This window comes from Aulonocara stuartgranti (genome assembly GCF_965226115.1).
Source record: "Aulonocara stuartgranti genome assembly, chromosome: 22".
In the NCBI taxonomy this organism is placed as follows: Eukaryota; Metazoa; Chordata; class Actinopteri; order Cichliformes; family Cichlidae; genus Aulonocara; species Aulonocara stuartgranti.
The window spans coordinates 28,580,527-28,604,184 of record NC_138957.1 but is presented as its reverse complement, the minus strand read 5'-3'; the positions used below and the strand labels follow the sequence as shown (position 1 = coordinate 28,604,184).

Genomic DNA, 23,658 nt, shown 5'->3' with positions numbered 1-23,658 from the left:
AAACTAAAGTATTAAAAAATGTAAATGACTAATATGGACTGAATTGTGGTGAAACTTAAATTATTTAATAAAGTTTAATCTTTATAGAAAAATATTTTCTCCACACCAGAACTTGATAAGAAAGGTTTATTGCTGCTGTTGTGTGGTCAGCTCTGGTCCAATTCAAGTTAGATTTAATGATTCAAGCAGTTCAAAGAATAATACATGGATCTCCCTCTGGTTATAAAACCAGTCAGCAGCAGTCTGCTGTAGCCAACTCCTGGGAGAGAGATTTATAGAGAATGTGCGTTTATCTGATTGGTCAAAACTATTGAGAAGCGGCCGTTGTTTACGTAGCAAAGTTCTGCTCTTCCTCTCCTCCCTCAGCTGCAGCTTCACATTGGGATGGACCGATACACCTGCCTCCCTCCCTCTAACCGGTTATCTAGTTTTCTGCATCTGAGGCAACATCTGTGAGGGCTTTTGTTTCTTGACCTTGCTCTGGTTCACGCACACAGCCTTCTGCCACACATGCACAAGCAACTTGATCATGGGAATCTATAACTTTTGTTTTGAGTGCTCAGTAGTGCAAATAACTATTAAACTGATCTAAAATTAATTACAGTCCCCATACCATTTGGCAGCACAGGTCTTGTAAACCAAACCCTTCTAGTCCTCACACCCCAACGTTGAGAATCTGTCACTGAACATATCCAAACTTTATGCCATAAAATGGAAAATATTCTTATGATCCGAGTCACCTCAGTTTTTCCTTCTATGAACTCTGATAATTCTTAGTGTATTCTCAAACACTCTTTCCTGTGTGCGAAGAGTATTTATTTAGCCAGCTCCTGTTATGGCTCACATGCAGATACACATTGGAAACCTAAGGAAAACTGACTTGACCAATTCTGCCAGCAGCTATAGTTTAACTCAGGGATGTCAGCCAAAGGGTAGACGGAGTGGATGGCTTTGTAAGATGTGAAACACACAAAGTAAAAATTGGGACTTTGTACTGCATGTTTTCTTCTTCTCACATCATGGATAAAATCAGAGCCTAAGGACTAAATTGTTGTTTCAGCGATCTTACTGACAAATTACAGTTCTACCTTCAAAGTAAGTCTTAGACAAATGATTAAATATTAAGTGTATCGTGAATCATGTCATCCAAGGAATCACGGTAACAGGGTTCTTTGATTTATCCTACTTAAATTTCTGTCACGTGGAAAACGGGTGGCTTGAATCAGTTTTATAAATTTAAATGTAATATTAAGCTTGGCGTGAATAAAAATGTACCCACTAATTGTTTATTAGACAAAAACGTGTAATCAGCTGAGTTTGAGAGGAATTTACGTTATGAAACTGAAGCCTGCCAGCAGTCAAACCAGCCTTTTACTTTACAAAACACATCTTTGGCTTTTTAAAAACAGATAAAACTGCCTTATGAGTTGTTGTTGTTTTTTTTTTTTTAAATTAATCCTATGTTAACATAGGATAACAAAACAAAAAAAACCCAAAAACATTTTCTAAAAACTGTTCCAACTGTTTTCTGAGCAAACAAAGAAACACAAACTCACCCCAGTGATATTTACACCATCATGCAAAAAAAATAAATAAATAAATAAAAGAGCCAACCTGCTTCCCTCACACACCGAATTTATTACCAACATAAACATGACTAACAAGTCCAGAACAAGCTTTTTTTTTTTTTTTTTAATGTGAAACAAAGATTACAAGGATTTCACAAAAGTGGGGAAGGTGTTCCCAACCAGCATATCGACAAAAACAGTATGCTTCTACATTTGATTAAAAAAGGCTAAGACAAATACCATACCTTCGCTTGAACTTATAAAACTGACATTGCACCCTGTTGTTATTGTTACAAACACCACTAATGAAAACGTATGTTGGTAAAGGGCAAATGAAATGGAGTAGCATGTGCATAAGAGACATCGAGCATGAGCGCCTGGTATTCTACAGCTACTTATCAAAAAACAGGAGGTGAGGATAGTGTTGTCGGGCACGGGGAATGTAAATAGAGGGCAGGAGGGAGACACTGGGAGGAGGGCTTGTGACAAACAGTCCAAAATCTGAACTAAGAGCGGGAACGGGAACGAGAACGAGACTGGGAGCGGGATTTAGAGCGGGACTCCGATCTGGAGGCGGAGCGGGAACGGGAGCGGGCTTTGGCAGGTGAGGGGGAACGGGATTTGGACTTTGATTTAGACCTGGCTCTGGATTTGGACTCCTCAGGAGACTGAGAACGGGAACGAGAACGAGAGCGTGAGCCTCGCTCAGGCTCGCCGCCCTCGTCATCGCTCTTGGGCTCCTCCCGGCCCTTTGAGACAGATTTCCTTGACTGATCCTTAGCTCCAGATGCAGAACGAGATCTAGAGCGAGACCTGGAGCGAGAACGAGAGCGAGACCTGGACCTGGACTCCCCCTTCTTGCCCTTTTTCCCCTCTTTCTTGCTCTTTTTACTCTTGGGGCTGCGGCTCCGGCTGCGATCCTTGTTCTTCTGAGCGCCGTTGCTGCGCTCCTCCTCCTCCTTCTTGCCCTTTCCCTTATTCTTCTTGCTACGAGATCGGCTGCGGGAGCGAGAAGCAGCTCTGTGGACAAAAGACAAACCAAGTCTTATTGCACCAACCCATCCACCAAAATTCTCATTAACATAAAGCACTGAACAGCTGGGTAAAATTACTAGAATTTTAGGGGTTTTTCTAAGGTCTGTTTTCTCTGTTTCGATGTTCCGCAACACAAAAATAGAATGATTGTGAGCAGCTTTAAAAGCATCTGAGAGACATAATTTAAACAGAAATTTCTACATCCTGTCTGAAGACAGTAAAGAGAAAGTACGTAGTCTTCATGCTTTTTAAAGGCCACCATACAAAAAAATAAATAAAAGACTTCTTGCCCTATAGAAGTCTACAGTAAGACAGCCCTCAGCGCTAACCTCAGTAAACACTTATGATCAATTTATGCGCTCAGTCATATTTAGTAACTAAGAATCAGAAATCACAAAGGAGGATTATTCAGGATCTGCTCATCCTTTGTTATTGTTAATGACAAAGGATTAGCCAGGCAGCATGCAGTCCTAATTGCAGTTGCAGTCCTGAAAACGCTCCGTTTGCAGCTAAGCACGACTTTACAAACCAATGCGCGATGTCATCGTCTTATGACAAAGACTGAAAGTTTGACCTGAAGATTTATTTACATTTTTGTACATGTATTATTAAACCCATTATGCATTCCTTATTTTTATATATACACCCACGATTTCAGTAACGGATGGTCATATTTAAACAAAGTCTGTATTAATGAAGTCAGGATAGAAGTAAACGCAACCCCTTATTTTCAGCTAGCTTTCCTCTACAGTGAGAACGAGAGATCTATCCTAATATGGCAATCTCAGTCTCACGGCTCTGGCTGTGAGCACAGGAGCTATAACGGCTTCTTACAGACAGGATGAAGTAATAAGTCACAACAAAGAGGATAAGAAAGAAAGATAAGCCTTGATTTGAATCATGCAAAGTAACTCTAGTAGAGTCTACGAATATGAAAGCTATAAATGAGCGTAACACGTTTCCTGTAACATACTTATAAAAACAAATGAACTGAACTGGATACAAAGTCTCAAGCTGTCTCAAGGCAGCTAGTGAGAGGACAAATCGATCGAACATCTATCAGTTTCTGGACAAAACAGCAAAATAAAGTTTTTCTCACCTGGAGCGGGAGCGGCTGCGACTGCTGCTCTCACTGCGGCTGCGGCTCTTACGAGACCTGCGGCTCCTGGAGCGAGACCTGACAAAATATTATACCATTTATCGATCTTGGATCCGACTGCAGCAGCATGCAATTCCTAATATAATACCAAACAACAGTGCCTTTTTTACCTGGAACGGCTGCGGCTACGAGAATACGAGCGGCGGCGCCTGGCACCAGGACGGTCCTCAATGAGCCGGATCTTTCTGCCGTTCACCTCTGTGCCGTCGAGCTTCTCCAGGGCCCTCTTCATATCAGAGTAGAGCCTGAACTCGATCACCCCCTCATTCTTCCGGCCCTTGTGGGTGTCAGCGTAAGTCACTTCACCCGCCTGCCTCATGTAGTCCTACCAAGGAGAGGAAACAGATGAGATCATGAGAATGTGTCCACTGGAGGCTCTGACCAAACTGCATGTAAATATTTTACATAAAATCCATGAGAGCTTCTGAATCATGGATTCATATTACATCTTCCCTTATGGACAACCTGATCAGAATGGGTGTGTTGTGCTTTATGAATGTTTATATAATCATGTGGCCACAATAAAAACAAAAATCAAAATCTAATGCAACGTTCTTAAAGTTGGGTAAAATAAGGAAAAAAAAAATTTAAAAAAAAAAGAAAAAGACGGGGAAAATCTCACTATGGGAAATGTTAAAACGCTGAAATAATGGTTCACTTTTTTTTTTTTTTTTTTTTAAATCAGGACTGTAAGCCTTACTTCCTTCACAATAAGTATTTAATATGAGAGAGGAGGGTGAATTAAGCAAAAACATACCTTTAAGTCTTGCCAGCTACAGCGGCTGGAAAGATTCTCAACAATAAGCCGATAATCTGTCCGTATAGGTGGACCATATCTGTCTCTTCCTCCCCAGCGTCCATATCCACCTTTCAGGGTAACAAGGAAACAGAAGGAACAATGAGGACTGGAAAGCAACCGGGATGGTGCAGTCATACTAAACTTCCAGCTACACACTATTAAAATATATCAATAATCTCTTGGGAAAGAAAACAAAATAGGGAAAAAGCAAAAAGGCTGAAAAAAAGAGAAAAAGCTATGAATTCCTAAAAAGACCCTAATTATTTCTTTCTATTAGTCTTTCTTTAAATTTTTAAGCCAACAAGAAGAAAAAAAAACCCTATGGATATTAAATTTTGGTTGATGCTCAACAGGCCTATTTTAATAAGAAAAAGGAAAAGAAAAAAGCAATAAAAATCAAATTAATAACTGAAGGAGGAAGTACTTACGTTGAACTAAATCAAGTGTCTAATCTATCCTATCTAAAAACATTTCACTGATACAAAACATGTTGTTTTTTTTCAGGCACCTATAAGAGCTGAACCCACATCTGTTCCTAACCCCATGGCATCCTCACCACCCGGCCTGGGCCTAATGGGAAAAGCGGTCTTCATTCACAATGGCTCCCTTTTTTGGTCTGCCCAGGGGCCCAGAATGGTCAAACCACACTCTTGGAAAGGGGGGACACCATGGCCAGCAATAGGGGCAGGCAGTCAGCAAAGGACTCTTTCAATTAAAACATTGAGGTTCTTTGTTAAATCTTTACCTTTAAATTGACAATCACTTTAAATGAAATAAAAACGGAATAAGACATCAATAGATTACAAGATATTTGACAGTCAAATAGTTACTCTACAATGCTCAATCAATACATTTATACTGTTTTAATTAGTAAGCCAATTCCTGCATCATCACACATTCACATGTATTGTTAGTTTCAAATCCATCACATGGAAACCCAAGATATTTGAAGAAGTCATTGGTGGCTCTGGTGCACACAGATTTAATCACGTTACGACACCTCCTCCCACGCCTGCTGTTCTTTTCTGAGTAGAAGCTGTGAAGTGATGTATAGCAAAGCAATTCAAAACCAAATTACTGCTCTATCCAGAAACTCAGATGTACTCGCAGGCTAAGAGACCACTAGAAACCTAGAAGGCTCATTCAAGCCAGAACAATAGTGAAATGTGGACGGGTGGGAGTGTCTCAACGACCAAAACAAAGAAAATGAGGTCAGCGGCTTAGCAGGAATAATTCCCCTTTGGTTCTCAAAGAACGATCTAGAGGTATCGGGGATACACCTACCAGACACAAGGACCAGATATTGGTCAAATCCTGATTTGAAAAGCTTAATCAGTCCGTGATAACATGCCAAATTGTGGTTAAACTGTTAAATGTTCACTTTAGACAGCAGAGCAGCGCCATTTTCTTTCTTAGGTTCCACCTTGCCTGTTTCCAGCTTTCCATCACAGAAAGAAAGATGCCGCCATCTGTCAGGGACTGCATCGCAGAAGCAACTGTTAAGTAGTACATGAGTAAGATTTCCCCAATTCAAAAACACCACTAGAAACCAGGAATGCTCATTGAGATTGCAACAAAGGTGAACTGTGATGAAACTACTGTGAAGGTGTGACCCAGAAACGAAAATTGAATTAATAGAGAACAAACCAGCTTCACCTCACTCCACCCAATTCTAAGAACCAGCTACAGAAAAACCACCTCTGTCAGTTTCCACCATGAAATTATGATATAAACTGAATGCACTTTAGCCACCAAGGACCAGTTCTGCCCCCCATGAAATTTAAGAATTCCCTGAAATAAATGAGATTTCTTATAAATTATTATTCACGTGAAATACGGGAAATACACCGCTGGACACTTACTCCGCCCTCCTCCTCCTCCACCTCCTCCACCACCTCCTCCTCCACCACCACCACCACCACCACCATAGCCTCCATCACGACGTGGTCCCCTGGTGTGCTCCACAATGACCCTCTCTCCACACAGCTCTTTGCCGTTTAGGTCATATACTGCATCATCAGCATCACGGGGGTCGTCGAATTCAACGAACCCATACCTGCAGATGGAAATGAAACATGTTTAAATAAAAAGAAGAAAGGACTTTACAGCAGAGTTGCAGCAATGTAACAAGTTTACTGATGGCAGCAGGTAACTGAGCAGGATAAATTATTATTGTCCTTTAAATTAGGGCTGCTCGATTATGGCAAAAATGATAATCACGATTATTTTCACTGAAATTGAGATCACGATTATTTGACGATATTTATTTAACCCTTTAAGACCTACTATAGAACCAAGTCCACCAGAGCTTATATTATTTTTTTTTACATGCTGTAGTGCCATTTGTGGGAGCATTTCAAGTTGCTATACATCAATACAACTGTTATAGCCCATATTTTAATAATATGTATGCATTAAGTCCATAGTAATTACATAAATTGCAAAAAAGTGCAATAAACTACAAAAAAAATTGAAAATCGCTTTTGTTTTGTTTACATATATTTCTACTTGGAGAAATTTAAGAGGTTTATCCCTCAAAACTTTAAATACAATAAAGTTGCAAAAAATAGTTTCCCACCACAGGAAATTTATTTTGAGTGTCTTCATAGTTTTATTTTGGAGATACAGCAATTTTTATATACTGCAGGAAAAACAAAAAACAATCCTATGATGCAAATTTGCAAAGAAAACAGCATGTGCATCATTTCACTGTGGGAAGTGTTACGAACAGCTGATAGGAACGGCAAAGCGTGTTTCTGGAATATTATGCTTTTGTTCCTGCAAGCGCTTTTTATGCAATTTTTGCAAAGCTATATGTGGAACGAAACCGTGACCGAGGACAAGCTGATGGCATCAGATGTAAGTACAACTCCTCCGGTTTCATATGCAAAACAAATTATTGCGCTAGCTTACACGGTTCAGGTTCTACAGGGATTTAACAATAGTTACACAAAACGGAGCGTGCAGCTCTGACCGGCTTTAAAGGGTTAACAATGACTTTAAAAAATAATATAAAATAGTGTGCAACACCACTGAAGTTTTTTTTTTTAACTCTCTTTTCAACCAACGGCAGTCACTCTCCAAATAACTTCTGCTTAGCTTTCCGAGCTTCCCTCGGGTCCTCTTAATCAGCGGTCTCCAACCTTTTTTGCGCCACGGACCGGTTTATGCCCGACAATATTTTCACGGACCGGCCTTTAAGGTGTCGCGGATAAATGAGGGAGGGGCTAATAATCGGCTCAGTCATTTTTAATGATCGTTGAAAGCCCAGATCGTAATCGTGATTAAAATTCGATTAATTGAGCAGCCCTACTTTAAATCCAACATTTTACATCTTTTACTGTTATCTGTGTTTTATGATATAATACTTTATGCAAATTTTACTTAAGTTTTGCTCCTGTTTAGTTTTTTTTTACTGACAAGTTGTGTGTGTGTTGTTGTTTTTTTTTTTTTAACTTGGATGATTTATTTTATTTTAGTAATATAAATTTTAACCTTTTTCCTATTGTTTTTTCTAAACATTTTCATGTTATCAAGCTTTTTATATGTTTTTTTTTTATGTTTTTATATATTATTATTGAATTACTACATTTTATTAAGCTATTCGACTTCCTTGAACCAATTTTTTATTATACCTCTCATTTAATATTGTTGGCTGTTGTAACGCATAAATTTCTCAATACACCATTTTACTTCCTCAAATGTGAACAAATACAAATTTTTGTTGTGCATTTTTGTAAATTTTATATCTCAGCCATCAGTGGGTATTTTTCCACAGCTTTGTGACACATACAGACCAAGTAATCGAACTTTACAGACTATTCAATCATATTATAGAGACAATAAAACCATCCGGTTGGAGCCTTAGATTTTAGCGGCCCTACACGTTAATTTGTTCAGATTAGCGCCAGTACGACTGCAAAGAGATATTTAACGTAAAGGAAGGCTATGCATACGGTTGAAACTATTCCCCCTACAGTTTCATATTGCGTTAAAAATATAACGGTGGGTGAAGTTACAGCTGCAGCAGACCGTTTGCTTGTAATGCACACAGCCGCCTTTGACTTTGCCACGTCCAACATTAGCTCGCTAGCGATTTGGCGCTAACGCAAACAATAACCAACAATAAAGATGGGAAAATTTAGCTTGACCTTTACATCCTTTACATCGATAAAACAAGCACTCGTGTAAAACGAAGGCGTACTTTAGGGAAAAAAAACACGCGTAATAACGGGAAAAGCGAAATTTGGTGTAGAGTAGCTATATTAGCATTAGCAAGTCTGACCCGCTTTGGATTCAACAAGGCCGTACGCGGCCCTTCAAGCACCAATTTCCATGTTATACACGATTAATTCACAGCATCGTTACCCGTTTTTCAAGTCGACTTCGAGTATCTTCCCGTAGCCTTTAAAGAACCTCTCTACGTCCTTCTCTCTGGCTCTGTAGCTCAACCTTCCGATATACACCCGCGACATGCTGCTGTCTCTTCCGAGCGTGCTGCCGAAACGACAAACCCGACAACAACCAAGCGGCTACAGCGCAGGCGTGAGACTGCCGCCATACATAAGGCCCTCCTTTGATATGATAGGCCACGACTAAAAGGGGGGTTGTCTTAGTTTTTTTAACTTTAGTTTTTAGAAAATATATCGTGCGATTAGGCGATTTTAAGAATGAATGAAAATAACTTTTTACAGTTAGACCAGAGCCACCGTTGGATAGGAGTTTCCATTCCTAGTTATCACAGACATTGTGGGGTTATTATTGAACCAGAACTATTTGTGCGAATGTCTATCTCAGTTTTTGTGTGCATATTAAAATCTGTGTGTGACTATTCAGATCACTGTGTATGTAATCGGATTTCTAAGTACGCAAATAAATCCACAAGCATACACAGCTATGACAAGCTTTGTTTAAAACACTGAAACTATCGGGTGCAATTCACGCAAAGGTACAACAGTGGGAGATCGGCCAGTTAAGGATTTGCGACAAGACGCACTCCTTGATGGCACCGGACTACAAACAACAAATAGACATTAAAAGCGTAGTTAAACAACTACAGAAACTTTGTGAGAGTGTATAAGAAACAAGTATTTTTTGTGGCCCAAGAGTACTGCAATTAGGAGGCCGTTGCTGGAAATTCTCTGAAACTGCTAGCCTCATGCCTGAAATAAAAATGGCGAATGTCGGAAAGCGGTGCTCTGACTGTTGTGATGCGTTTAAAACCTGCATGAGCCGCGGTGGGCGTGGCCAACAATCACACAAACACACCCGTTCTTCTCTTTGGAAGTATTTTTTAGTTTTTAAACGTAATTTATTTGTCTTGGGGCGTAACATTAATTTACTGGAGCTCAAAATGTCAAACCCTCTGCAACCTCTCTTCATCGTGGTGAAGAAGACTGTGGAGCCACTTTGGGAGGAAAATAACGGTACACGACGTTAGCTGAAGGTTAGCTTCTCAGAAACAGGTAGCTCGAGTGGACAGCTAGCTGCTGAGAGAGGGAGGCTCAGCCATGGAGCGCGGAACTTTTTCAAAGTACTCCTGGACCGACTTCGTCTTCTCCGTGATCGGAGTGTGCACTTTTCTCGTAGACTGGGGCTCCGATGTTTGGGTGGCCACTGAGTTTTACTGCCGAGGAGACTTCTTCTGGTTCGGAGTCCTGGTTGGCCTCATGGTCCTGTCGTCCGTCGTGGTCCAGATGTTCAGCTGGTTCTGGTTCAAGTACGACCGAGAGCTGCCGGGCTTCAGCGAACACACTGGGGCGAAAAGCGTGCTCTTCGGGGACAGAGTGAAGTTGTCTTGCCTGCTGCATGTTCTACAACTGGGCTTCCTCTTTAGGTAAACCCGCAGGTGCTTTAACGCAGAGTTCCCAACTCTCAGCTGTCACCGTAAGGAGAAGACTAAATGGCAGGATTTTATGGAAGTGTGGCAAGGTTAAAGCAGTTTTATTTTAGCTTTAACACTAGGTTTTTCATGTTTGAACAGCAACAGTGCACAGTCCATAAATTTAAAACTGAAATAAAATTGTAATTTGATAAACATCGGGGTAATGCAGCTGCTTGATTGTTCGGATGCGCGTCTTCTCCTTTTGAGTTTAAGACTCGTATTAAAACATATTTATTTGCTGAAGCCTCTGGCACCTTTTGAAAGGTTGGCTCCATTTTTCTGTTTTCTCTAATTCTCTATTTTTTTTTAATGTTTGATTTTATTTTCTGTTTATGCTATTTTATATGTACAGCACTTTGTGAACCCCGGTTTATTTTAAAGTACTTTATGAATAAAGGTGTTATGGTATAGTAGTACCTGTTTTGAACATTTTAAAGTTTGGCAATGATAAATAAACTCAGGGTGCTAATAATTTAAAACAGTAAAACATCCCGGGTTTTAGCTTTAGGAACTAAGTAAATGTAAAACACATCTGTTAAGTGTTAGTAAGGTCATTTCATGTAATCACTCCGAATTCATCACTGAATCTGTTTCTCAATAAGTGTTTCAACAGCTAAGGCCTCTGCCTGTTTGTTGTGAAAGTTTCCTTAGCATAGTTTTTTCACTTTCTTTATTTTTTAATCAAAAATGAAACCATATATTTTTCTTTAAAACACCTCAAGCCATGTACAAATGTCAGTGTCAGGTGTGGTAAGTTGTAAATCCAGTAAGTCTGAGCACAACTGACTGCATAAAAATGAATTAATGAGGTATGAAAAGCTCAGTCACACTGTTTTTGACCTCTCCTAATGAATCACACCCGATTATTTCCATGAGTTTGGTTTGTTCATTGCTGTGTCATTTTCTCACGCTGCTCTCCCATCCGCACTCAGACACATCTCCGCCATACGTCAGGGCTTTAGAGTCTGGTGGAGGAAAGAGGAAGGGTCAGAGTATGCCGTTTACCTGACACATGACCTGAGCATGCTCCGTCTTATCGAGACCTTCTGTGAGAGCGCACCTCAGCTCACCCTGATGATCCACGTCATACTTCGCACCAACAAGGCCAGGACAGTTCAGTGTGAGTTCTCTCTCTGTGAACAGCAAGCAAACATCACAGTTGTGCACTTGTTCACTTCCTCTTGGTTTGACTTCTGTTTTTCAGTTGTAAGTATTGCTGCTTCAACCACCTCCATAGCCTGGATGGTAGTGGATTACCACCGCTGCCTGCGTGCCTTCCTCATAGAGAAAGCCAAGCAGGGATGGGGGTCCTCCTTAATCTATTTCCTGTGGAATCTGCTGCTAATCGCTCCACGGGTGGTGGCACTCGCCCTGTTCTCCTCTGTCCTTCCTGGATACATCGCCGCCCATTTTCTGATGCTGTGGTTCGTCTTTGTGCTTTGGGCGTGGCAACAGAGGACAAACTTCATGGACAGCGTGGGTGGGGAGTGGCTGTACCGGTCCACCGTGGGGCTCATCTGGTACTTCAGCTGGTTTAACGTGGCTGAGGGTCAGACCCGTGGCAGGAGTCTAATCTACCATTCCTTCATGACCATAGATGGGGTGATCCTGCTGGTGACCTGGTGGTGCTACAGAGACCTGGTCCAGACTGATGCGTTCGTCCTCCCACTTCTCATCTCTCTACCTCTCACTTACCTCCTGGGGCTGCTTTTTAAAACTCTGTACTACTGCTGTTTCCACCCTAAACTGTGGAGACCTCTGGGGAGGGAGCCCAGACTGCCCAGTGATCTGCCTGATGCAGAAGTGTCCTTTAGAGACTTTTCCATCCAGGACAGCACCCCGTCCTCTACACTTGTCAACAAACGCATGGCCTGCCACGCCACTAATTTTTACACAGATCAAAGAGTCCTCCGAAACCCTCACGGCACAAACGGTGCCGAGCCCCCTCATCTGTGATGTTTGGCTTTTTACTGAATGAAGCATCTGTTTCTGTTTCTCAGATTTGTGCTGCAGTTTTTTTCTGCAGGCTTAGTGCACTAAAATAGTTTTCCAATGTGCACTAAAACTCTGAAGTTTTCCCAGCCAAAGTGCACTTAAGAACATAAATGATTGACAAATTAAGATCAGACATTAGCTGGTCTCCAACTTGTAGCTTCATAGTCCAATGTGCACATAGGACAATATCACCTCTGCAAATGCGAATATTCCCACTAGTGCAAACATGTCTGAAGTGAACCATTCCCTTCTGTGGCTTCAAAGTACAGATTCTAAAATCGTACATGAAACAAGAAACTTGCAATAATAAACTTGTATTTACACTAAGTGTACTTTTACATTCAAGCATAAACATACAGACAGTGTTTATATTGTAATAAAGGGGATTTCTGGATACATTTTTAACTGAAGTGTCAAATGAAATACCTGATGAGCACTCAGCTCAGTCCAGTGTTTACACAAAGATGCTCCCACAGTGGCTTCTTACAACCACAAATACTGTACTGTAACTATACAAACACTAGTCAGCCACAACATTAACACCACTTGCCTAATTATGTGCCTCATGCTGTCAAAGCCTCTCAGACCTGCTGGGTTACCAACACAGGAGCTGTGAGAGCGTTTGGTGGTTGGTAGGTTTATGGGTGTTCTCAGCAAATACAAAATCTGCTAAAGGTTTTAGTGTTGTGGCTAATGTATAAATTACGTTAGAAAAAAAATTGCATACAGCTTTAATTTTTCATTCTGTTTGAAGCAGGAATAGTTTCATAAGCTAAACCAAATCTGTTTGTGTGCTTTTTAATTGTGTTTTATTACTCCAGCCTGTTAGTAGCCTAAATATTACTGTTAAGTGTGAGTAGAAAGACAGTTTTTCTATATAGGTGTTATAGTTCAGTTCACTTTAGGATTTCTAGAAATAGATTTAGAATAGAATTGTATTTATTCAATATGTAATTATAAAAACTAAGCTATAAATGGTTTAATAAAGAGACTTGGTTAAAGAGTAAAATAAAAACAGCAATCTTACATTTGTACATTGTTTCTAGTGGGTTTTCTTTTTTACTAAAAGTGTGGGAGATCTGGATTTTCCCTCTAAATTGGAATTTGTTTTTGAAACACTGCAAAACTTGTTTCTGAGGTTTTAAATTACCTTTGTTGTCGTGTGTGTGTTTTATTTTATCTTGTTAGAGTTGCTGCTGGAACCTTTTTGAATGTAAATTTCACTGTAAGTTCGTTCGTTCATAGTTTCTTTTCAAAAGCTGGTCAAGTGTTTTAAATCCACTAGCTTGGTTTCTACTTTTTTCTTTTGTGTTGTAAAGCAAGTTCAGCTAACCTGCTGATTTGTCACAGACACGAATGTTTTAGATATTTCTCTGCATCTAGCTGCCAAATCTAGTGTTATTGTCGCTCATCCATCCACTATCTGTTTAGCTTGTTCAAATATGTCATGTGCCAAGATACTTTTACTTTAGTATACATACAGAGCTGAAAGCACATCCATCTCCCAGCTTTTTCAGTAAACCTGCCTCCACATCATCATTTACATCATTTACAATATGTTGAAACTCTGTTCTGTAAAAGAGTTGATAGTGTTTGGAGCCACTTTTTGGCATGCTGTCAGCTGGTATGAAAGGTTAAGGGGATTACTTCCTTTTAAACCTTTACCTCATCTGTCCCGTGCAATTATTAAAGTAGTACCTAAGTTAAGTCACTTCTTTTTGTTTTTGTGTCTTTCTGCAAACTCAGATTACGAGCATCCGCACATCTTTTTACTGTAAGTCATTGGCTTACAGTAAAAAGATCTGGGCTTCCCCTTTAGGTAAACCAGCGGGTGCATTAATGCAGTGCTCCCACCTCACAGCTGTCAACCTGTGCCAGGTAAGGAGAAGACTAAAGGGCAGGAGTTCTGGATGATGCTTAAAATATCCAGAAAGGAATTTCAGTTTCAGTCTTTCTGAAAGTCATCCAAATACGATGTTTACTGTTAACGGGATATTCGCCAGCAGGAGGTGTGTATGTGTGTGAATTAACACAATGTGCCTTTAAGATAAGTTTCAGGACACGGGCTGGTTGGTAGGAGGGGTTTTGAAACTCTCAAATCTTGAGTTTACTTTCGTTATCTGTCTATATAAGTTGTCTTTCAGCTCATGCATCACATGCAGCTGTGTTAGAGGCACGCAGAGAGACGGGTGAACATGTCAGGCACTCAGGCTAACTTTAAATACTCCTGCTGGGACTTCCTCTTCACTTGTGTGGGCCTGCCGCTGTACCTGGTTGACATAGGGCTGGATATATGGACCGCTGTGTCCTTCTATAAGGAAAAGGCCTACGTGTGCCTTGCTGTTCTGCTGTTTCTGCTCCTGGTCTCGTCACTGCTCACTCAGGCTTACAGCTGGCTTTGGTATAGCTATGACAAGTTCAGGATGAAGACAAAGGTCGAGGGCTGGCCTACCAAGAGGCTGCTCAAACTGTTGCATGTTTTCCAGCTGGGCATCTACTTCAGGTAGTATTAAATTAATAAAGCGTGTTTAAAGTGCCTGTAGTGCAAGAACTCCATCAGGTTTGTGCATTAAACCACAAGAGTACAGATTTTATCATCTGTAGTGCTGTGGTTCTGTCAGTTTCATTTTATTTTATTTTTGAACTATTATGTGAAAATCAACATTTATAACTTCCCGAATTCCCGAGTCATGCTTTAATTTTCTCTGTTTCACAAGATAAGCTACATTTTGTTTTCTTTCCTTCACTGTGTGTCGGGCAAACTGATTTTATTTGCTCACTTGCTTCCATAAGAAGAATGCTTTCAGGAAAATTCAACTAGGTGTGTTTGACATTTGGATTTGCTTTACCTGGTTGTGACTCATTTATTATATTTTGGCTCTCAGGCACGCAGGAGTCCTGGAAAAGGCTGTAGAAAGCTTCCGCACAAAGCTCCCTGACCCTGAGAGTGTAGCTGTGTTTCTGAGCCAAGATCTGAGCATGTTGCGAATCGTAGAGACGTTTTCAGAGAGCGCCCCGCAGCTCACACTCATGCTCACCATCATTCTGCAGCAGGGCCATCTGGATCCTGTTACAGGTACAGTTTATTACTCGAGTTAAAGTCATGTATGTTTTGGGCAGAAATAGTGACACTGTAAAATAAATTCTTAATGAAAAACTAAATGGGGTGGCTCATTGCTACTTTAAAGTAAGTTTAAAGTCTTCAGATTATTAAAGATCAGCTCACCCATATTCACTTCAACTAAATCGAAGTATTTTTATGCTAGCAGTGTACTTTCTTAGACATAGAGTATGCACTTTTTGTACACAGTACAAATACAATATGCACAATACAAAAGTATTCAGCCACAGATCTTTGATCTCAGTGCCACCGTGTACAAAATAATTAAGGTAGCTAGCCACGCTGTCAAAAACATTTTTAAAAGAATGCTTTGTTCTAAAGAGCTCACTTAATTCAAGTGTGGTGCTGTAATATGAAGCCATAGTTCAGTAACCATTCAGTTTGTGAAATGTCTCCCCTCCCAGATATTCCTTTATCATCTGTAAGTGAAATTACTCCAACCTCAGTGTTTAGGAACCTCAGTAACCTGGACAGGAAGTGGCAGACCACATAAAGTTACACAACAGGGTCACCACGTGCTGAAACATTTGCCAGCGCTCGGCTAAAAGATTTAAAAACAAAGCCATGTTTATTGTACTTACATGTTTTTGTTTAAAGTATTATTCCTGATTAATTTCTGCCACATGCACAAAAAACTGATAAGAGTGAGAGACCAAAAACATGTATTTGGCCTAGAACGATTAGCCTAATCCAAACAAATACAGACACATGTTCTTCTGTGCCACAGTTTAAAAAAAAAAACTTTTTAAAAAAAGTAATGTAATTTGTGTCCTTTGTAACTCCAGCTACCGATCACATGCATATCTAAAAATGTCTTGTGCAGGAAAATCCCTAACCATTAAAAGGAACAATGCTTGAAGAGGAACCCAAGACAGGTCATTGTCTTCCACATGACCCTCACAGAATCAGCTGATTTCCTTGTATAAGAACTCTGGTATATTTGTTGAAATCATGCAAAACTTTACCTTCATACTACGAATGCTTTGTGAGTTACAGGCTGGTGAAGTACATGGGAGTGGTTTTAAATGTGATGTTGTTGATCTTCGATAACTCTTAAATACAGGCGATATCCACGTGAATTATTCAGCGCTGAAAAACATGTTTGAGCTCAAATCAATTTTACACCCACTTCAAATGTTACAAATTGAAAGCAGATTTTTTTAAATAACCACTAGTCTAATGGCATAAACCAGTGTTTCAATCACAAACCTGGACCAGTTTAATATCTGTGATGCTTGGGATGCATGGGATCCTTGTTCTTTTTCCTGATCATTCAGTTGGGAAAACTTAACAAAGTGCTTTTTAGGTTATTTTTATGTGAGTGATGGGGCCTGATCCAAACAGTTCTACCATATCAAAGGTCTGATTTTTATCTGCATTTTGAAGCCAACATTTTCAAATGTGTTTTTTCAGACCTAAAATTTTCATATGTGACTCTGTTGAAAACTGAGGCCTATGCTAGACTTTTGCACTTTTGCACAACCTGAACCTAGAATTTCTCTAAATATACCAAAGTTATGATACATTAAAAGTCTGCTGATTCTGGGACCAGTTTGCTTGTCTTTATGTGGAGTGGCACACTTCACAACATTTCTCTTTGCTTGTTCTGACGCTGCCTCTCGTTCTCCCTCAGTTCTAAAAGCCGTCGGCTCAGCCTCAGCTATCGCCTGCACTGTGACGACCTACCATCGCTCGCTGCGCTCCTTCCTGCCTGCCAAAGAAAACCAGAAGATATCCTCATCAGTCATCTACTTCATCTGGAACCTGGTTCTCATCTCTTCTCGTCTCACTGCTCTCGCTCTTTTCGCCTCCGTGCTGCCCTGCTTCATCTTTGCCCACTTCATCTGCTCTTGGTTGGTTTTATTCTTCTTCGCTTGGCGATCCAAGACGGACTTCATGGATAGTCCTTGTGGAGAATGGCTTTATCGAGCCACTGTTGGCATCATTTGGTATTTCGACTGGTTTAATGTGGCCGAGGGGAAGACGCGGTACAGGACTGCGCTCTATCACGGGTATATACTGACTGATATTTGCATCCTCTGTGCTGTGTGGTGCTGGAAGATGAGCACAGATCCTCCTGATTTTGTGATAGAGCCCACGTACGCTTTAATCACAGCTGCCTGTGTTATTGCAGTTTACGTCCTCGGTCTAATACTTAAAATTATTTATTATAAAGTCTTCCATCCAAACCCTGACAAAGATGAGCTTAAAGGGGCCAGCACAGAGCAGCAACCTGAAGGTGAAGTGGGACTTTGTATGTTTGCAGCCGCAGCAAATGTGGCAGCTCATCATCCGCCCGCCCCATCAGCACACTGCAATAAAAGAATGAGGAAGCTGGCCGAGAACTTTTACTCCTGATGTGCACTTGATATCCACAGGACGACTAGAAAGAGACCGAGTCATGTAGAATGTTTTATTTGAGATCACTTGGCTGTGTTTTCTAGGACTCTGACCTTTTGTCTGATTTAGCCACAGATATAATGTCTCAAGGCATTACTCATCTTAATGTGGAGATGAATTTGAATATGCACTTTCTGCTGTGTATTAAATCATTTCACTGTGTGTCAAACCATTTCATCATATCAGTCGTAAATTAAAGGGTAAATGAGGTGGAAAATGAGAGGCTTTAATTATTAAATCTGTATTAAATAATTGTTGTTTACATGTGAAGAGACCCTTTTTCAAAGGCTATTTCACTGGATCATCTTTTCTAAAGAATGTAACAGGTTAAAATTATTGTCAGCAGTGACTGAGTCTGCCATCCCTCCTTCCAGACAAGAAGGTTTCTACGAATGTCCACGTAATCAGTCTCACTGTGCTTAGCACTGGATTAAGTTGCTGCTACCATAAACTGAGCAGGCGTGTCAACAAAAAAATAGATATTTATAGCATTTTTTCCTCTTCACACAGTTAGCTGGTAGATGGCAGGCGTCTGACTGTGGGGTAACCTGCTGTATATGTCTTGTTGTCACATCAACATGTGGACATGCAATGAAAATATTCCTTACCCATGTGAGTAAAGGGGCTCTGTAGCTTCATGATTAGTGTGCGTTTGTTCTGGTTTTTCTTACTTCACTTTGATTTGTGCACGGCTGCAGGTGAGGCTGACACAGCGGAGCTCAATGAGCTCATCACACCTCCACTGCATAAGACGTGCCGGGACCTGAGTTTGTGTTTGTGTGTGTGTGTGTGTGTGTGTTGTTACGAGTTCAAAAATTGGGGATGAACACAAGAGGAAAAACCACAATAATAACACTGGTCCGGCCGGGTTAAGTCAAACGATGATTTTAATGGTCACACATGTGGGAGATGGACACTGTATGCAGACAGCCTCAGATCTCAAAATGGTGGAGCATTGATCAAACTCTTATAGCCTCTGGTGCCCCCACCTTATCACAAAAGCCTAAACATTCACATGCTTTCTCTCACACGGCGCCTAAGCTACGACCTTGGCTCCCTGTTTATCTGCTCCTGCTGAGATGGGGCAGAAAACTCCAGCATGTTCTGTTCTCTTCTAATCAGACAAATAAGGCGATGACTCTCTGCAAACAGTATTTCTTATAACATCATAAAACAATATCATTCATCCACAATAAATCAGCAGTCTAATGTAATGCAAATCAGTTTAACTAATGCAATAGTTATCAGCTTCTTCTAATTCAGGAGAATAATGCAAACTAAGACTACATAATAATTCACAATCTTTAATTAGGGGCATAACATGGCATAAAATAATATTATAATCTGACAGTGTGTGTGTGTGTGTGTGTGTGTGTGTGTGTGTGTGTGTGTGTGTAGCCGGCAGCTGAAAAGCTCTGGCCGAGAGTTCCTGGACATCCAAGCCAAATGTTTATCACTTGAAGAATCAGACTCCTTTTGAACATTATGTTGATGCTAAATATATATGTAAACATGGTGTCTGTATATATACAGCAGAACTGCTGCTCATGTGTCAAGATGATAAGCGAGCATCCGGCAGTGACAGGAAGTACCTGCTGGGAAGACGAAGACAATGTTCTTTTTAAACTGTGTTAAAAGTTATTGTGGTTTTGATCTGACCTATGTATGAAATGGATCTGACGTTGAGGGGGCGTCATTAAATTTAAGCCCTGATGGTATAAAATATATGTTTATGCTTTGATTAAGTCGAAGATCATCAATTGCTGTCTGCGTATGCAGTGATCTTCCCACGCGTGCATTAAATCATTGTTTGACTTCACCCGGCCGGATCAGTGTGGTTATTCTTCGATTTACCTCTTGTACCCTTCACTGAAAAAAGTCTAACATGCAGTCATTCATTCAATCTAATAAGTGCCATTCAAAACAGAATAAAATCATTGATTTGATTGTGAAACCCTTTCTTTTTGCATTTTAAAATACCACTTTTGATTTGGATGAAACTAAATATCTGTACAAAGGACACAACGCAAAGTTTTTGATTTCTCTCAAAACATATATTTCTTTTCATGTTGAACAGATAATATCTTTAATTTGAGTCAACGTGATTTGCACTTGAACACGCCCACCAGAAATAGACCGGGACCCATTTTTATTCTGCATGGCTGCTGGAAACATCGTGTCACATCTTTGATTAATTTCATCTGAAAATAAACGTAAGTAAAGCCAAGTGTGTTACAAAAGCTTTTATAATTTGTATTGCCAAAATTGCAGAAAATAACCCCATTTAAGCTGGGTCGACAGCCACCCCTAATTTTTGCATGATTGTAGCTGCTAGCTACAAGCTAGCTAGCTATCCGGCGCGACGTTAGAACTGGTTACCAGAAACCGACCATCACAGTCAGGAATGCAAGTTAGGCAAAAAGCCGTTTTTTACCAGTATACTAACTAGCTAGCGTTACCACGATGCATCGGTGGTGGATACAGCTAGCTAGCATAAGTTCATAGTTCATAACATTCATAGTATAACTCCGTGCTCCGCTTCGTTTGAATTTTTCTGGTGAGCGCGCGGTTTCTAGACACAAGCTTGTGTTTGTGCGCGCACGTTTGTCTCTGTCTCTCTTCACATAAATATCTGTGTGTTATGTGTGTGTACACCGAGCGCAAAAGATAATTATTAATGTGCATGATTTAGAGACAGAAATAACACGCCAGCATATAAGATCAATGACATAAGACTAATTCCTTCAATTGACTTTCAGGCGCGGCTCGGAAAAATGTGCATTTTCTGAAGAAATTGTAATTTTAACAGCATTAAATTGACCCTATGCCAAACTTAGTTGCTAATGGCTGGTCTGTAGACTGTTTGGTAAACCTAAATCAAATTATAGTACTAGCTTTTTATAAGGATGTGTATGTCATGTTACGTATTTCTTGGTTTTTCTATGTTATGTGTTTTATAGAGAAGTAACATTATTCTTTTTTTTCTGTATGCTTTCAGAACCACAGATCGCTCCATCCATTCCATGGCTGAAGCATACATTTTCATTTAATCTGAACAGGTATCATTTTGCATTTACACTGCACATCCTTTTTAAACATTTCATAATAATCTAGACTCTCCCTCATTATCCTCTCATTCACCTTGCTGATGTGTTGAGGACTTGATAAAAGAATACATGGTATGTCCATATCTGTTCTGTCTCTACATGAGATGCAGTCTCTTGATGTAAATTTGACAACTCTGCTATTAAATGCAATGATTAATGTAGGACAGCAACGATTAATCAACTCATCAAGTTAATATCTTAGGGTTCTGTATTGTTTTCTTTTTTTTCTTGGGCTTTGTGGAACATTTATGAAAATTTTCCACCATTGATTTAATTTAATGATTATGCAATTCACAATCTGATTAGTCAAATAATTGTTCTAATAGTCTGTGACCAAACAACTATCAAAATAGTAGTTTATTATGGTCAAAGATTTATCAGGTGTGCCAGACTTCAGTTCTTCACTTGTACATTTTGTTCCATATTTTACCTCAAGATATCCCAGAAAGATGAAGCTGAGGAAGAGCTGCAGAGTAACCACCATGGCACTCTTCATTTTCAGGGACAACTCAAGCCTCCTACATCAGCGTCGAGACATCGGGATAATCATTGATGGTGTGGAAGTCCTGAATGAGTTGCCTTCTGTGGCAGCTGGAGTGGCAATGGTCTTTGGACTCTGTTATGCTCTTAAAATGGAATATCCACGAGGATTCAGGTTCACCTTTGAGGCTCTTCAAAAGATTATGATGGAGCTTGACTTTAACAAGATGACCTCTAAGATTCGCAAACTTAATTGTGAACTTAACACTGCACAGTAGTGTGTTTGCATGCATGTGTGGATGTGTATGTGCACATGCATGTGCATGTGTGCTTGGTTATTTTCTTGGTTGGCCTGCAGTGGTATTCTACATTCAAAAATTATAAGAACACCCATTTGAAAGGGAGATTTAAGTTGATTTCATTGATACATGTGTAGATTTTTTTTTTACATTGTACAGGCACAGTGCACATATAAACATTTTTGAGTACTTGCAAATTGGTTTAAAAAGAGTTTTTATAATGGTTTTATGCCAGTTTTAGACAGGTTGCAGGTTTTATACTGGTTTTCAAAAGGTTGCAGGTTTTATAAAACAAACATTTCTCTAATCATTTCTGTCGTAGCACTAAATCTGTATATTACTAATCCTCTCTATTGATTATAGTTAAAATGGTTTGGAACAATAAATAATTTTGAAATAATTGGTTGGCCAACTGTCTTGTTTTTTATAGGAAATGCAGAGCATTTTTGAACTGAAATAAAATGAAATGTAAAAAATATAGTTTGAATATATGTAAATCAATTACCTGGCTTCAACACAAACATATTAGTTCATGTTAATTTGGTTCGATGTGAATACATTAGGTTGGTTACATTTCAATATATTAGCTTGGTTCAATAATTAAAATATGATTCTATGTAAAAAAATCAATTTGGATCAATGCAAAATTTAAAGTTTCAGTCAAGTCTAGTAATATTGTTTATATCAACATAAAAGTATCAGGTCAAATCAAGTGACTCAATTTGGATTCTCTGAAGCCAAATATTTTGGATGTGACAATTGGACATCATTTTTTTAAATTTGAATAGGGTTATTCTTTTACAGTGTAAATTTGCTAAGAATGTAATATAAGATTAGAATAGTGTTTATTTGTCTGCTTATTTATAAGGAACTCCATTAGCTTCCACAACAGTGGTTGCTAGTCTTCCTGGGGCCTAAGCCATCAAATACATCCATCCATTCGCTTCCGCTTATCCTTTTTCAGGGTCGCGGGGGGCGCTGGAGCCTATCCCAGCTGTCATAGGGCGAGAGGCGGGGTACACCCGGGACAGGTCGCCAGTCTGTCGCAGGGCCAACATACAGGGACAGACAACCATTCGCACTCACTTCCATTCGCACCTAGTGACAATTTGGATTATCCAATTAACCTAGCCCCACTAAGTGCATGTCTTTGGACGGTGGGAGGAAGCCGGAGTACCCGGAGGGAACCCACGCAAACACGGGGAGAACATGCAAACTCCACACAGAAAGACCCCGGCCTGATGGTGGAATTGAACTCAGGACCTTCTTGCTGTGAGGCAACAGTGCTAACCACCGTGCCACCGTGCTGCCCAATCAATTAAAATATTACACAATAAAGTGGATGCAAAATATCCACAATTTGGCTCTTATATCCACAGTGAGATTTTGCAATTGTGAAAATATAAGCATATAAATATCAATAACACTGAGGCAAAACACACCAATAATGTTGTTTAGATATTCTACTTTCCATGTTCCAGATCCCCAGAATTGATATTTTCACCGAATGGTCTTTTCTGTCTGCCAGTGTGTCATGCAGGTTTCAAGATTAATAAGCGCTGACACTCAACCTGACAAAGTGTGAATTTGCCAAGGCCACTGTAACATACTTGAGCAGGGAAGTGGGACGTGGTCAGGTGCGGCCCCTTAGCGCCAAAGTGGTGGCGATTAATGAATATCCCACACCTAAACAAAGGACTTGAACTGTGCAGATTCCTGGGAATGGTAGGTTATTACAGGAACTTCTGCAAAAACTTCTCCTCCATAGTCCAGCCATTAACTGATCTACTTAGTCCAAAAGTGGATTTTAT

General features: G+C 40.0%; 3 protein-coding genes and 1 long non-coding RNA gene across 5 annotated transcripts; 3 read left to right on the top strand and 1 right to left on the bottom strand.

The window, feature by feature from the left end:
* Window positions 1-1,618: 1,618 nt before the first annotated feature.
* srsf4 (serine and arginine rich splicing factor 4) lies at window positions 1,619-9,115 on the bottom strand. 2 transcript variants are annotated; one of them, XM_082521084.1, is made up of 6 exons: window positions 8,930-9,115; window positions 6,424-6,617; window positions 4,520-4,629; window positions 3,873-4,087; window positions 3,703-3,780; window positions 1,619-2,588 (listed from the first exon to the last, which is right to left on the bottom strand). In XM_082521084.1, the coding sequence occupies exons 1-6, from the start codon at window positions 9,034-9,036 to the stop codon at window positions 2,075-2,077; spliced, it is 1,218 nt and encodes a 405-aa protein (XP_082377210.1). In that variant the 5' UTR covers window positions 9,037-9,115; the 3' UTR covers window positions 1,619-2,074. The 2 variants fall into 2 exon arrangements, with proteins under 2 accessions (XP_082377210.1, XP_082377211.1); XM_082521085.1 differs by lacking the exons at window positions 6,424-6,617; window positions 8,930-9,115 and adding an exon at window positions 5,070-6,417.
* Window positions 9,116-9,550: 435 nt separating this feature from the next.
* On the top strand, window positions 9,551-14,147 carry xkr8.3 (XK related 8, tandem duplicate 3). The gene is made up of 3 exons (XM_082521082.1): window positions 9,551-10,397; window positions 11,378-11,565; window positions 11,650-14,147. Exons 1-3 carry the CDS (start codon window positions 10,072-10,074, stop codon window positions 12,399-12,401), a joined length of 1,266 nt encoding a protein of 421 aa, XP_082377208.1. The 5' UTR covers window positions 9,551-10,071; the 3' UTR covers window positions 12,402-14,147.
* Window positions 14,148-14,508: 361 nt separating this feature from the next.
* Window positions 14,509-18,605, top strand: LOC309698561 (XK-related protein 8-like). Its single transcript, XM_082521083.1, has 3 exons — window positions 14,509-14,943; window positions 15,326-15,516; window positions 17,195-18,605. The coding sequence occupies exons 1-3, from the start codon at window positions 14,636-14,638 to the stop codon at window positions 17,917-17,919; spliced, it is 1,224 nt and encodes a 407-aa protein (XP_082377209.1). The 5' UTR covers window positions 14,509-14,635; the 3' UTR covers window positions 17,920-18,605.
* Window positions 18,606-19,834: 1,229 nt separating this feature from the next.
* LOC309698566 lies at window positions 19,835-22,408 on the top strand. Its single transcript, XR_014274128.1, has 3 exons — window positions 19,835-20,174; window positions 20,960-21,020; window positions 21,505-22,408. It is a non-coding gene; the product is annotated as an uncharacterized lncRNA (long non-coding RNA).
* Window positions 22,409-23,658: the final 1,250 nt, after the last annotated feature.

Bases quoted from the DNA above. Each gene is read 5' to 3' on its own strand.
- srsf4 (XM_082521084.1), bottom strand. From the start codon at position 9,036: ATGTCGCGGGTGTATATCGGAAGGTTGAGCTACAGAGCCAGAGAGAAG. The intron at 4,630-6,423 runs GTAAGTGTCCAG...TTACCCTGAAAG, and splicing joins TGGAGGAGGAGGAGGGCGGA to GTGGATATGGACGCTGGGGA. The intron at 2,589-3,702 runs GTGAGAAAAACT...TTTTGTCCACAG, and splicing joins CGCAGCCGCTCCCGCTCCAG to AGCTGCTTCTCGCTCCCGCA.
- xkr8.3 (XM_082521082.1), top strand. From the start codon at position 10,072: ATGGAGCGCGGAACTTTTTCAAAGTACTCCTGGACCGACTTCGTCTTC. The intron at 10,398-11,377 runs GTAAACCCGCAG...ATCCGCACTCAG, and splicing joins CAACTGGGCTTCCTCTTTAG to ACACATCTCCGCCATACGTC. The intron at 11,566-11,649 runs GTGAGTTCTCTC...TCTGTTTTTCAG, and splicing joins CAAGGCCAGGACAGTTCAGT to TTGTAAGTATTGCTGCTTCA.
- LOC309698561 (XM_082521083.1), top strand. From the start codon at position 14,636: ATGTCAGGCACTCAGGCTAACTTTAAATACTCCTGCTGGGACTTCCTC. The intron at 14,944-15,325 runs GTAGTATTAAAT...TTTGGCTCTCAG, and splicing joins CAGCTGGGCATCTACTTCAG to GCACGCAGGAGTCCTGGAAA. The intron at 15,517-17,194 runs GTACAGTTTATT...GTTCTCCCTCAG, and splicing joins CCATCTGGATCCTGTTACAG to TTCTAAAAGCCGTCGGCTCA.